General features: G+C 44.2%; 1 protein-coding gene across 13 annotated transcripts in view; it reads left to right on the top strand.

Annotated features, from left to right (window-relative positions):
* Nucleotides 1-14745, top strand: part of neo1a (neogenin 1a) — a 163913-nt gene that overhangs the window by 75271 nt on the left and 73897 nt on the right. For all 13 annotated transcript variants that reach the window (XM_034575788.1, XM_034575769.1, XM_034575743.1 and 10 more), the window contains exons 3-4: nt 10889-11164; nt 11977-12127. In XM_034575788.1, the coding sequence (XP_034431679.1) occupies nt 10889-11164; nt 11977-12127 (427 nt within the window). The remainder of the gene's footprint in view (nt 1-10888; nt 11165-11976; nt 12128-14745) is intronic.

The following is a 14745-nucleotide window of genomic DNA, read 5'->3' as shown; positions in this document are numbered from 1 at the left end:
TTCTGGGCGACTGGCCTGTAACGACTATTGACAGTTTTGTCTGAGTAGATGGAGAAAAGATGATCACACAGAAAATCACCAATTTCCTTAAAATGAATGGAATCCATTGACTCCTTTTAATGTTAAGGGATGATTGTAGTTGCATATACGTATATATATATATGTGTATATATGTATGCATATATGTATTTATATCTGTATATATGTATGTATACATACGCACACTGTACATGTAGCTGTATACTATACACACAAACATGTATTTATGCACGTGTATATAGTATGTGTGTGTGTATGTATGTATTTGAGAACACGTATATGTATGTATACATGTTTTTGTACAACAATAATTATAATATGTAAGTGTGTGTTTAAAATACAATAATATACATTAGATACTGGTGATATTATCCACATCGCCTACTCCTAATAATAATGATTGCTCCTCGTACCCAGCAACACTGAATCTCCATGATGCATTTTACTACTAAACATGACTTGACACATAAACGGTGTCATGATTCACCGATACAATAACTTGTTTTTTTATAAAAAAGGAAATCTTGGTAGTCATTCCCATAGCAACTGGCCCCGTCCCTGTCATGTGTCCGTCAGCATCCGTCTCCATCCGTCAGCATCCCTGAGCCTCCTTGTAGTCTCCCTCCATTCGTCTGGTCCCACAACAGGCAATCAGGAGCTGTCAGAGTGCCAGCAGGCTCATCCCGACGTGTCACTTCCCATCTCGACATAGTTGTTAGTGTGCGACTTCATTGTAGATTGATGTGTTTTGTTTTTTTTCCCCCGTCCTCGCTGGCATATGCAAGAAGAAAAGAAATGCGGCAATCAAAAAGGCAACTTGTCACACCAGCACCGCGCATGATAGAGAGGCTGGTTCCTCATATTCCTTTTCAAGCTTTTCACTCATTGTCTTTTTAATTGCATGTTTTATTGCCTATTTTTGCTGAGCGCATCGGTCGTAAAATCAAGCCGACAAATCGCTTGTGTGGAGAATGAGAAATTTAGTAATAAGGCGGAGTTGACTTGGTTGTTCTCCGAGCAGCAGCTGCACCCCGGGGCCCGTCCGCTCATCGTCATAAACGAGAAGGGCCTTCTCCGCACAACATCTGCTCTGCACCCAGAGTGGTTTAGTGGTTTAGCCGTTAAAATATCGCTCCCCTCGGCCGAGAGATATCAGAGATGTTAAGCCCTGCAGATTCAGTTTAACACACTTAAAGGTGTCTGCTGGCTCTGAATCAAAGTCTTAACTACACTTCTGCTGCCCCAATAAGCTTCTGTTTGCATCTTTGTTTTCAGCCGTGAAACCGCGTGTATTATTTTACCAACCGCCTGCTGCCGTCCTCGTGTTGAGGGGTTGTCATATTGGAAATTTAACAAGAGGCCGGTCTGTCATCCACAGGGGGGGGGTGGGCACTAGCTGTCTTCTCAGGGGTTTACAGTAGTCTCTTCAGGCGCTGGCTGGTTACGAGGTCAGAATATGCTTTCTGTCGTCTGCCGCACCGGAGAGTCATTTTTACAGCCCGGCAGATAAAATGAGAGCCGCTGTCTGAGGCCGACTCCTGTGGAACACCACCCATCCATCTTCTGTCTGTCCCTCTGATGTGTATACACAACACAAGCCTCTCTCTGAGTGTGTGTGTGTGAGGGGGGGGGGGAGTGTGTGTGTGTGTGTGTGTGTGTGTGTGTGTGTGTGTGTGTGTGTGTGTGTGTGTGTGTGTGTGTGTGTGTGTGTGTGTGTGTGTGTGTGTGTGTGTGTGTGTGTGTGTGTATATGCTCCTGTGGTCGTCATTGTTCTGCTTACACGTATCATAGACTTTCAGTTTTGGGTTATTGGAGTAAGCCGTTGTATTTTTAGCCCGGTTGTAAAGTGGTGTCATTGTGAAATCCTTTAATTTCAACACGATGAATGCCGAACTATTTTCACGGCAGTCACTCCCCGTCGCCCCCGACCTGTTTGGTGCGAGAGACAAATATGTCGCGATGATGCAGCCCGACTGTGCGTTTCATCATTTCTCTCATACATCAGGCTTGTCAGGCCTCGTACACCGCGGAGTCCCTCAATGACTTCTTTATTAGATTCCTGCACGCAGCCATTAATTAATCCTGTTTTCATTCTTGTCAATCTTACGAGACCTCCCACCTGCCGCCACCCCCCCCCACGACAGGATGAAGGTTGCTGTTGCCGTTCTGCTCTGGCGTGACCGAGGAATTATCAGCAGACATCAATTTCCGACACTGACGGGACTTATACAATTTCTGTTTCCCTCACTGGTCTCGCCTTTAAAGTGTAACTTCACGCCTAAGTTTTGGCTGAAGTGTCTCCACACACACACACACACACACACACACACACACACACACACACACACACACTCTCTCGCTCTCTCTCTCTCTCTCGCTCTCGCTCTCGCTCTCGCTCGCTCTCTCACGCCCACGACATACCAATTAGCGGCTAAAGATAAGTTATCAAGGTTGTCTAGCTGTGAGTGATGACTCCAGGGGCAGAACAAACACTTATGCAACAGAAATGTCTGAGGCCGAGACCACGGCCGTCCCGAGCCGTTCGAACCCATCGGCAGAGGCGACCTGTGCTGAGAGAGCCGGGGCTAAAGAAACCGTGTCTGAGGAGCACGGTGGTTTCGAACCGCCGGCACAGGGACCCGTCTCAGCCAGCGTTTCAAATGGTGCGTGTGTCTGTGTGTGGGCAGAAGCAGCTGTGGATTTGGAAATCAGATGTAGATGTTTTATAAAATTTGGTGATGAATGTGATATTAAAACCAGCATTAAAGTATTTCATATAATTTAGTTAACAGCACAAAAACCCATGGAAGTGAGCAGTACTCGGTGTTTTCCTTTCCTCCCGGTTCATCCTGCGGATTGTTTGATCCATTATATCTTTCTCCATCAGTTCATACAAACTTTGTTAATTAATTCAATTAAACATTAAAGCTTTCCCTTGTAAAAATAGTTAAATCAGCCTCATTTTGACCACATCTCATATTCATAAAAATCCCTCCTCACGTAGCACATTAAGAATTCATGCTGTGGTTTTTCATGCACAGCCTCCTCCGAGTGTCACCATTAGAAGAGAGAAGATTATTTTCCTTGTGTACCATGAACCCTGAAGTGCCTTATGAAGAGTGATAACACAAAGTTGTGTGTTTGTGTTGTTTGGAGAGAATGAGTGTTGGAGAAGGTTTCGCAATCCAGAGCAAAAGAGCAAATGTAAGCAGATGTATTTTTATGCTTTATAATTGGACATTAGCTTCAGTGGCAGGCGCTCTTGCACACAGGCTTTCATACACATTCATTAATATATTAATAACCACATTGTAGTTTTTATTTTGTTGCACCAAACCCTCAGAACATTTTGCGCCTGGTGGTGCTTTTGTGTTTTCGGGAGCCCGGAGGGAATCGGCCCACTGGCGTTATTATGATCTCATCATTCCAGAAACTCTGAAATTTGATGCATAACACGAGAACAATTCAGGAGAACAAACATCACACAGAAACCCTCACGATCTGCGCGTTGGAAGTGTAGGTCCCAACAGAACAAGGTGCGAGATGCCTTGATACATTTGAGTTGAGGCAATCCAATGCAAGCGCTCTGTTTAGACATGGCGCCTGTGGAAAGCTTCTAATGTTCAGCTTTTGTTGACGGTGTCAAGAAGTCTTGATTAAACTCTGGTCAACTCGACTCTCGGGTGTTGGATTGCATTGAGTTATACTGAGAGAGTTTTTCCACCCGCTGCTGTTTACATGAATGAACTGAATAAGCAGCTCTGGCAGAATTAAAGGCTTTAGAAAGGCAGCACGTATTTCAGTGTGACTGTATTGGACTGCATTAGATTGTACAGGTAATAATAAACGTGTCCGTCAAGAGTTTCCCTTTGTGTTCGGAGATCTCTGTTGTTTAAATTGCACATTTGAAATAGTCTCAAAGTGCAGAATACTTCCCTCTCTCACTCTAAGAATGTCATCGTGTGTGTGTCGGCTGAGGAGCTTGATTTGCTGTAATAGACGAAGCCCTTAGAAGTTCTCCCCCCTGAAGCTGTGGAACCTTCAATTAGGGAATTAATTATCACTTTCTGCAGCGGGGCCTTAACGTGGAGACACCAGCACAAAGAGGCACTGAGCTGAAGAAAGCAAAGCACATATTATACTGTGGGATTTTCTGCTTTTAGACTCTGCCTGAGCACGTACTACTCAAAGCCAGCACGTGTAATAGACGTTATTGTCTTGTCTTTTTGATTGTTTGATTACTCTGTCACTCCCCTGAATTCGCGCAGCTTCTCAGATTCTCGTTGCCATTGATTGGATTTCCTCTGGATCTCTTTTTTTGGCTCAGCGCGCTTGATTTGGCTCCGTCTCGTATTGTGTATAAATGCACCAACAATAGGACCGCGATTGTTCCGTCTTTTTTTGTGCTGCGCCGCCTGCAAAACTGTAATAGACCTGTTGATAAGGGACAAGTGTGTTGAGAGGAAAGGTGCAGCTTGGGAGGGTGTGATTATATTTGCCTTAAAGAAAAGGCTCCTCTCCCTTTGGCTGCATGGTCATACACTAGTAAATATCAATTTGTAGCTGTCAGTGCGAACTCTGATTTATTCTGACACGAAGGGCTTTAATTTACTTTTTCCCCGTGCCCACTTCCCTGCAATCAGACTCGCCGCTTTGGTTTCAGGTATTGATTTCTCACATTTCCCAGAATGACTCAGTAATCCCGAGAGAATGGGCAGGAACCTGTTGAATTGAGATAAGGAGAAATAGTGGAAATGATATCGTGATAAGAGGGGAGAGTCCCACTTGTGGCCGTGTTGCACTCCGGTCGACTGATTGTGTTATCAGTGTAGAAACGGGGATTGTTGTGATATAGTTCTTCCTTCCGGTGTGGAGGAGCTGTCCATGATCGCTAATGTCAGGTCCAGAGAAAAGCCTCCGCTCTTCGACTGGCTCCAAAACTAACCGGGTGGAGGACAGTGTCGAGATTTTTGCAAACGCTGCACTGGCAGTTTACAGAAAATTAAAAATAGCCTTTCAGCGTAACAGAGATCTCCGTCAGGCATTATTTTTTAACTGTCGCCATTGTTTATGTGCTCAATATAATTTTTGGCCATATTATCCAGTCCCAGATTTACAGGTCATTATGTTGTTTTGGTTTTTTATTTAGGTTTTTAGGTTGTAAACTCCTCAAATGACGGAAGTTCCAGTCTAGTGAAAGAAAACAAAAAAGGGTTCAGAGCTTAATAAGTTGTAAAAATGCGTTATTTAGCCAATGTCCCATAATCGCTCATCCGGCATAATCGTGTTTTGTTTGTTTGTTTGTTTCTGTCTCTCTTATTAAAATTGGGCAAAGTGTTTGGGTGACAGAGTTTGTAAGTGTTTAGAAATGATCCTTCCCATCAGCTGCAGGCATAAATATTTGTGGATTTGAGAAATGCTCAAAAATATTTTCTCTCTGAGCATCACGGCGCCAAAATAAAATGTTCTATCCTTTTCTTTGTGTGCAAGTGGTTGATTCGGAGATATTTGTGAATCGAGCTCTTGACTGTCGCTCTTTTTATCAAACGTATAAATAGAAGTTGACCTGAATTTAATTGTATGACAGTATTCTGGAAAATGTGCCCTTTTCATTTCCCCTCATTAGTGAAATAATGTCTTTTCATTTATATTTCTGTGATAAAAGTTAGTAAATAATTAAAGGTCAAACTGTGACGTAAACGCCTCGTACGGATGATGGGTTCAGTCTTTAGCTCTTGTGTCCTCTGGTATAAACAGTTCCAATGGTTGTTTCAGCGACTTGGAAAATATGAGCCGTGTCCCATTTTAACATGATTCTTTATCCCTTTTCGTTCCAAATTCTCACCGTGGAAAATGAGTTACTTCATGTTTCCAGTCCAAACACAGCTCTCTCCGGCCAGAGCCAAGACGGAGGAACACATGTGGCTGTCTGGGCCGCTCCAAACTGTAAACCACTTAAATCTTTTTTTTATCTTAATTACTTAAACTGACGCTGCTTAAAAATATGTAACGTAGAGCTCAGTTGTGTTTCTGATCCGACGTGAGCGGCAGCCATACCACAGTCACTTACTAATTCCGCTGAATCTGGAGGGAGATCCTTAAAGCCTTCTGCATATTCTATTAAGCTGCTCATTGTTATTCTATACCTGATTTTAATTAAGAATAGTAGGAACCCAACTGTGCGATTTGAGTGTGTGTGTCTGTGTGTGTGTGTGTGTGTGTGTGTGTGTGTGTGTGTGTGTGTGTGTGTGTGTGTGTGTGTGTGTGTGTGTGTGTGTGTGTGTGTGTGTGTGCGCGCGCGTGTGGGGTCTACAGTCGTCGCTCCTGTTTGTCGCTCTCTGCAGCACAACTCCTCTGTGCTAATCTCCAACCATTGATGGACACATTCATTCATTAGCATTCATATGATTATAAGCTCCGCTGGCAACGCTGAGCAGATGATGTAAGGTTTGGTGATTCTCACCAAGCGTAGCTCACAAAGGAGGAATCTCGCTGCCACCACTGGGTTAAGTGCTTTGTTTTCGAGGAAAATGCTGTTTGGAGGCACATTAGTTCAGCAGGGTCACATTTGACTGTTATTTTCTGCTGCTGGAGAGGAACAAAGAAAAGGTTTTCCATTAGAGCAAAACTCTGTCAGTTCTCCTGTTCTGACCACTGAGGCCTCGTTGCTCTACTGGAGTCACTTGGCCTCATCACACTGTGCTAATAGGAGCTGGGATTGGCAGTGCAGCACTTCCCTCTGTTCAATAGATGGCTGCTGAGCAAGGAGGTGGAAAATGAAGCTCCCGCCCAGTCGATTTTAAATGGAGAACTGGGATTAATTGGAATCGATGGGGTTACAATCGACACTCACCCGCCTCCCGTCTACAGACTCATGCCTTCACTCACACTTAATGTACTTGTGCTCACTTTAGCCGGTGCACATAACACACACACACACATGTTAGAGGCATCATAAAGCAAAGCGGCCACTTCATTAACACCCGTTATAAGCAAAGGCCAGGTCGTAGGTCACGTGATCAACGCTCATTCACACAGACTGAGGCTACATCACGTGACCAAGTTTTCCTTTGGAAACGCATCAACTCTGCTATGGATACGTCAATCAATCAATCAAATTTAATTTGTATAGCCCAAATTTCCAAATCACAATTTGTCTCATAGGGTCTAACAAGGTGTGACATTCTCTGTTCTTAACCCTCAACAAGAGTCGGGAAAGAGTCACGTGAGGATCCCTCTCCCAGGACGGACGGAAGTTCAATAGAAGCCGTGTGTAACTGAAAACATTAGCAAAATAACAATATTACTACAGGCATCCAAACTACTTTGGAGTTTAACAGCTTATATAACAGAGAAGCCTTGAAAAGCTCCTGACCCTGTTTTAGTTTGAAATCTCCGGGGCTGCGTTCTAGTCTGGACGGGCAGATATTGGACACTCAATTGGGTCTTTTCGTTCACGACGTAGCCTGCTCTCATCCGTCACTTCAAAAAAACAACCGGCATTAGTCTCAGCTACCAGAGATAATCAGATACACGTGTTGCTGACCCTGTTGTCTTTGCTAGCAGCTGTTATACAGTTAAATTCTGCAATTTACAATGACACAACTGCTCACATGTGTAGGAGACAAGCTATTATTCCAGCAATTCCTCTGAACGCTGGCAAACACATGCCTTCCTTTTTATAGTTGTCTCCAGTGTACGTGAATGGTCAGGCGATACAGGTCAGGGATCATTTAGATCAAAAATGCCTTTTTCAACCCAAAGCGTAGTCGTATAGATGTAGCGTGAGTCAGGAATCCGAGGATGTGAGGAGACTATATTCTCTGTCCTCTCTGCAAAGGTTCGGTTTTTCTGGAGGCGTAATTCCTCTCCTGTCTGCAGATGAAGTTCAGGTTTCTCTCCTGTGTCCTCTCTGGGGCCAAATGTCAAGTCTCAAGCCATTAAACAAAGCTGTGGGTGTATCTCCAGCTTTTAGGCATTAACCTCGAGGCCTCAACCTCATCTTCGGAAATGTCATCGCTCCACGGGACGAAGGATTTCTGTTCTGGTGTAGAGAGCAGTGTCTGCACTTTGAGTTAAAGCCAGGCTGTGACTTTAGTTTGTCTCGAGCACATTGTGGATATCAGCCGTCAGTTGTTTGATCTCTGAAGGTACAACAAGTGTTAATTGTGATTATTAAAGATATAATATGCAACAATTCAACGGTAAAATACATTTTGTTGACCTGTGCACTTACATCATCCAAAATGTTTCCGACAATGTTCAAACTCAGATATTTTCTGGTTATTCAACATAGGACGAAGGAGAAGTTAGTTAGCTAGTCTGCTATTTTATTCCGTCCACTGTTTGTATTGGATTCTCGTAATTGCAGTTTGCTGCGTAACATTAATACAATTTCAATGCACGACCTCCTCCGTGAACATGAATTGCACCTGAGTGGCGTCAGGCAGGTTTTCATCTGCAGCGGTGGTGAAGACAACATCCCCCATGATCCCACGCTGCTTCACAACTTCATCAAGTTTGGTCTATTGCTTTGATTGATAGACCCCTAGTGGCTGAAGTTACATGTTGTATGTTTAAGATATGTGAGGTGTGAACTCTTCAGTGGGATCTTGTGTAAAATATGTTTGTGTTTTGACCGTTTATTCAACATCATTCATCAGCTGCACTGTAGCGGCCACTTAACGAACTGAATACAGTTTATTAATGTGTCGCTCTTTAGCACACAAACCATAAGTCAAGCAAAATAAAAAGGACGCAAAGGACAAATTCACTGAAGCTGAGAGACACTTAAACAATTAACAGTTATTCACTCACTGTAGTGATGTCAAACACTTCTACTGCCTTTTGTGAATCAAATGGAAATTATAGAACTTAACTAAAATCATTTAAAGTGATCTGTTTAAACAACCATCTATATTATCTTTCAATTTTCTGTGTCAATGAATTTGAAACTCAGATTCAGAGATTTAATTATTACAGTAACTGCCACTGCATCCCGTGACTACAGCTGCACAACCAGCAATTAAATGTATGTTTTAATCTTTTTTTTATTTCTTGATAAGCTGAATTTTCACTGAAAACCTGATAAACATCCCAGAATTCCCCTCGGACGTTGGTCGGACTGATTGCTCACCGCGCTCCGCACCTGCCAATCATGAAAGGTGTTTGATTCAGTGCAGAGCTTCAGTTACTCTAATCTAAATGATTCAGCTGAGGCTTATTTTTTTTAACCATCCCATCATTATACACCGGATGATTGGCAGCTTTGATAATCAGTAATATCTGCACCGGCATCTTAGCTGCACCATTGTGCTGAGATGAACTGAGAGAAGCTGTGGCCGAGAGAGAGCGGAGTGTGGAGCTGCTGGGGCCCTTATCTTAAAGTGTGATTCACCCCGGAGCCGCTCCTGGCAGGGGATTGGAGGGGAGCGGCCAGAGATGCCAAATAATCACTCAGCGACTCCTCAGCATCACTTCCTGTGTGAGAGCACGGCTACAGGCGGCAAAGATGCATTCACAAACAGATAAAGGCAAAGCCACAAAGCCAGAAGACCTCTTTCAACTTAGTCACACATCTTGTTATCCATTTATTTCTGTCTCTCTCTCTCTCTCTCTCTCTCACAGACACACACACACAGACACACACAGACACACACACATTACCAAGGAGACGACCACAATCAGCCCAGAAACTCGAGAGGCCCTCCATGGCAATAACACAGCATGATATTCTTTTTACTGACGATGGATTGAGTGGCCGTCTGACTTTTTAAAAACAACTCCTCCCTTTTCACTAATAAACCCCGACACTAACATTTGCAGATTCCACACTGTACCTTTTTCGGGGGGGATTGAAGCCCGACTGTTCGATTTTTTTTTTCCTAACTCAACGCGAGCGTTGGTTTTACATCAGTGGCTTCAAACACAGGAAATAATTATTTTGCGTGGAGATGAAAGTCGGGGTACAGATGCACAAACAGCCTGTGGATTCTGCCTTTTTTTAATTAGTGCTGTGTATCTCCTGCTCCGCGAAGCAAATTAACATCCACCAGCGAGGATGAGTGATTGTGATACACCGACGTGTGCGGTTAGTTGTGTGTCTGTGTGTGTGTTTCAGGGTTTTTGTGTGCAGGAGGTCAGGGGTGGTGGCAGTCTTTCTCAAAATCATATCTGTTGATGCCTTCACGTCCAACTTTTATTTTTACAAAATAAGCAATGCAGAAATGTAATTATTTATATATTTGGAGTTTAATAACGACTCCACAGGAAGTGCAATAATTTTCTTAATATAAATATTTCAGTATCACAAATTTTGGGATCGGCATCATCCCGCAAAAATCGGTCGGGCTCTTGTTAAAATCTTGAGTTTAAATAGTCTTCACTAAAGCAGCAAAGTAATATGAAAAAAATGTTTTTTATTTATTATCAATTCACAAAAACCTTGACTTTTCTGCTTCATCAGACCTGAGTGGGTTTGGTTTGATTGACAGCTCACTCACACATCATTGGCTGTTATCACATGTGGCCAAACCCTCGACTGGTGCACAGGCAAACAGTGATGTGCAAATGTTTGAGGCACTAAAAGTAAAGTGAGGATGCTTTCAAAAATAATCATCATGAATAATTTATATTTATTCGTTACCTTCACTCAACGGAGCTGGAAACCGAAAAAAAAATGAACTGAATTAAATTACTATTTCGTTGAAGCCTCTCTTTGCCTCTGAAATAGCATCAGTTGTCCTCGGTGCTCCAGTTTGAAATGGACATAGTCTCACTGTCTTCTGTACAGGTCACTGCATATTGAGAGCTTTTAGATTTACACCCTCCTCGTGTCTTTGTCTTTCAGGGATGCCCAGGTTCGCCAGCCAGCCAGCGCCGTCCACTGTGCGTCTGGGGGACAGTCAGGTGATGGCGTGCGAGGTCAACTCCGATCTGGTGCCCTTCACTCGGTGGGAGAAAGACCGCCAGCCGCTGGAGCTGAGCACCCGGTTGCTCCTGCTGCCGAGCGGAGCCCTCGTGATCAACAACGCCTCGGAGGCCGACGCTGGCCTCTACCGCTGTCTGGTGGAAAACGTGGGGTCGTCCAAGACCAGCGACGAGGCCCAGCTCCAGGTTCTACCAGGTGAGTCGAGAAAACCAGGTTATGTCCGAGAAGGAGTTGATTATTTAGAATAAAGGTCAGTGTTAGAATTCAAGCCCAAAAACTGATATTTACTGCAACGGGTTCAGATTTGTTGGACTCGGTTATTAGCATTTCTATGTCCTTGATTACAGTTCAGTCATATTTGAGCTTCTAAGCTATAAAAGGAATAATCTTGTGCAGTAAATCTAAATTCATATTTAGTTCGGTCCTCAGAATAGATGTTAGGGGCCATAAATCAGACCAACGAGAGCCCAGTGGGGGTGATTGTCTCTTTGTGTCGTGACAAAAGGCTGGAGCGATACAGATGGATGTATGTTTGTTTGGATGCTACCAAATGTAAATGGAATTAGTTGTTTGATTTATTCGAAGTCGCCACAGATCAGCTTGAAAATGCAGTAACTTTGGAAAGAGACCCTGAGTAATGAAACTGAGAAAACAATTACATATCTGTCTTCAGTTTGAATCCAGTGTTAAGCTTTATGGAATTATTACAGTTCCTTTGCTGTGTATATTCTGGGGTCACACATTCCCTGGTAATCGCAGGACTTTACTCGACATTTGGTTGAACCCCTAAAGAGCTGAGACTTCAGCTGTCTGAGACGTCAGTGTGGACATTACTCATCTGAACGTTCTCGCTCTCGGTGTCAGCAGCGGCCGCCCCTCAGACGTGACTTCCTTTTGAAGTTCTTAAGATAGATGACTCCTGGAGCTTGCTGCTCCGCTTCGTTTACTCTCCCCGACCTTAACCTCAGCCGTAACCCTCACACTTTTTTTTTTTACTCCCATCTAAGAAACTGAAGACGAGCGGAAGCCGGAGTTCCTGGTGCAGCCTGCGGCTGTGATCAAGGTGGTGGGCAACAGCGTGCTGCTGCCCTGCGTGGTCTCTGGTTTCCCTGCGCCCAACGTCCGCTGGATGCTTGGAGACAAGCTGCTGCAAGAAAGGTACGGACATTAAATGGAGCACTGTGTATCATAACGATTTCATCTGTTTTACCCTTAGAGATTTTCCTAAATGAGTACATAAGAATTTTTGCGGGACCTTACAAGTCTAAAAATAATAGTCTGTATCTCAGGCCATAAAATAATAATCTTCATAATGGTAAACTTTATTTATAAAGCACCTTTATAGTTACAAGGTGCCTTACAAGTTAAAAAGGCAAACAATTGTAAATAATTCTTAGACTACGATATTTCCTGATATCTGTCATATCTGTGATAGGTGTTCAATTTCATTCATTGTGGTCTTAAAAAGTCTTAAATTGAACTGGTTGAAACCTGCAGAAAGCCGGTAAGTTGTGCTTTTATAGATTTCTTTTCAAAACTCCCCTTCCCCATCACATTTGCCTGTAGTTACTCTGAAGTCATCCACCGCTGTGTGCAGCGTTCCCCGGCTCCCACACATTCCTTGCTTCTGAAAAGCAACACAGACCCGTAATGTTTGCTCCTTTGTACCCGCTGCCTCTGGCCTCCAGAAGCTCACCTCTTAGTCCTGGCCCCTGCACCCCGAGGTGTTAATGCTATTCTGCCACCGCTACCCAGAGAGCCCCGGGGGGAGAACCTGGATGTGCCAACAGAGCCACTTCAGCTGGGAGACGGAGGCTGCAGGTTTGCCAGCTGAGGGGGAAGTTCACAAATTAAGAGGCAGGAGAAAGTGTCACAGCGCCTGTGCTCTCACTCCTCTGGCTCTCATTAGCTCGGGCACAGCGGCTCAAATCCCTCAGCAGAGAATTGCATCGGACATGGGAAGTTTGATTCTCACCAATTAAGGAAGCACTTTGTTTACCTAACCCCTGTGTATCGCTCCTGTGGAATAATAACTCTGCAGCATGTGGGGTCAAGAGAAAAGAGTTGAAATGGGGCTCGTTCATCTAAATCTCGCCCTGGAATGGGATTCCTGCCTTGAGTGAAATTAAATGTAAGGTCATCACGCTGGTAACCGCGAGGCTCCGGTGTGGTATGAGCTTGAATATCATTAGACGCTCCAACATCCAGCTCTAAGCGCAGCAGCACATTTGAAGTTAAATGCCTGTAACACCTATGGAATTGTCCATGATTAACTCTGACCTCCAGGGGGAGCTGAGTAAAAAGGTACTTATTAATCTACCTTGTATTAATTACAAAACACTACCCGGTGTGTGTACCTGACCCCCCCCTCAGGTGTCTCTGTTTGTAATTAGCAAGCCCCCTCCCCCCCCCCGAACAACCAGGGAGGTCTTTGAGATATTGAAGTGGACCCCCCTGCCCCCCTGCCTCCAGGAGCGGGGACGGATTGTGTGGCGAACACATCACTGAGGCCGTCCTTTTGATTTGAATACGACATCGACAATTAGAAAGAATAGCAGCGGAACTTTCTCTTTGAGAGTCTCCTGTCCCTCTCAGGCTTTACAAGAGATAGAGGAGTCGCTGTCAATTATAAAATGGGTGCGTTGTGGAGTGCGAGGGGGGGAAGGGGGAGAGGAATCTGAAAAGAGTGTCTAATTGGTCTTTGGTGCGCAGCGCTAGCAGGGCCTTCAAAGTGGTAACACCACAGCTGCAGGCATGAGATGAAAGTTTATGAAGATGTGTCAGAGCTACCAGTTGCAGACGCGGTGACTCACCGACAGTGGGGATCATCGCGATGCTTCCACTTGTTCTTTCTTCTTGTTTTCTCTCTCTCACGCCGTCTGTGTTCCCAATAACAGAAAGCCGGGTTTCATCCTGAGTGACGGATAATGCAGATGATTCGAAACGAGTGCAACATGAAACCATGCTGTGGTAGACTCATACAAATACAGATTATTGGCTAATTCTCCCCCCGTGAAGGTCAATTCATGCTTTCCGCTCGCCCTCGGACAGACGCGCTTCTGTTCATACTACAATCGGGCGTAGGCGTAGACGCGTTCCACACACACGCGTTTAGAAAACATTATAACGACCTCATGACATCAAGAGAAAGCGCTCCTTTGTTTGCTGTACTCGTCTGAGCAACATGAAGAAACATTCAGAAAGATAAGTGTGTGCAACTGCTTAACAAGAAAAGGCCCAAGGTTTGAAAACGTAAAGTTTACTCTGCGCGCACGCTTGACCAGATGATACAAGTCACACCTTGCAGACATGGAAACCATGAATTGATCTTGTCCTTCTTCCAGCTTGACCGACTCCTCTGAGCCACTTCAGGACACCGTCCTTCAAACGTCTTTTGAGAACGTGTCATATAAAGTTTTACTGCCATGAGTTGTCTTTAGTCTTTGAAGAGTCTCATTAGCATGCTCCTCGTAACCTTTAGACGGCAGACATCGCTGTTCCTTTGTATCACCTGCCCATATCGCCATGTAGGACTTAAAGGCTGCTGTAAAACTCTTTGATATCTATGATGACAGATGGAGACAGAGCTAAATCCCAATATGGAAATTCCGAAGAGTTGGATTTCTAACTCTTAAATATATAGACAGAATATTCTCTTTATAGTTATTGTGTCAATCTCCCAAAATGCTTTCAGACATGCACTGAACTCCGGATAATCTCCTGAAATTATCCGGACGGGCTGTATGTAAGAACACAAATGTCCGGGTCAGATTCTT

Source organism: Hippoglossus hippoglossus, chromosome 3 (genome assembly GCF_009819705.1).
Source record: "Hippoglossus hippoglossus isolate fHipHip1 chromosome 3, fHipHip1.pri, whole genome shotgun sequence".
Taxonomy (NCBI): Eukaryota; Metazoa; Chordata; class Actinopteri; order Pleuronectiformes; family Pleuronectidae; genus Hippoglossus; species Hippoglossus hippoglossus.
The sequence above is the reverse complement of the archived record's forward strand: the minus strand, read 5'-3'. Positions and strand labels throughout refer to the sequence as shown.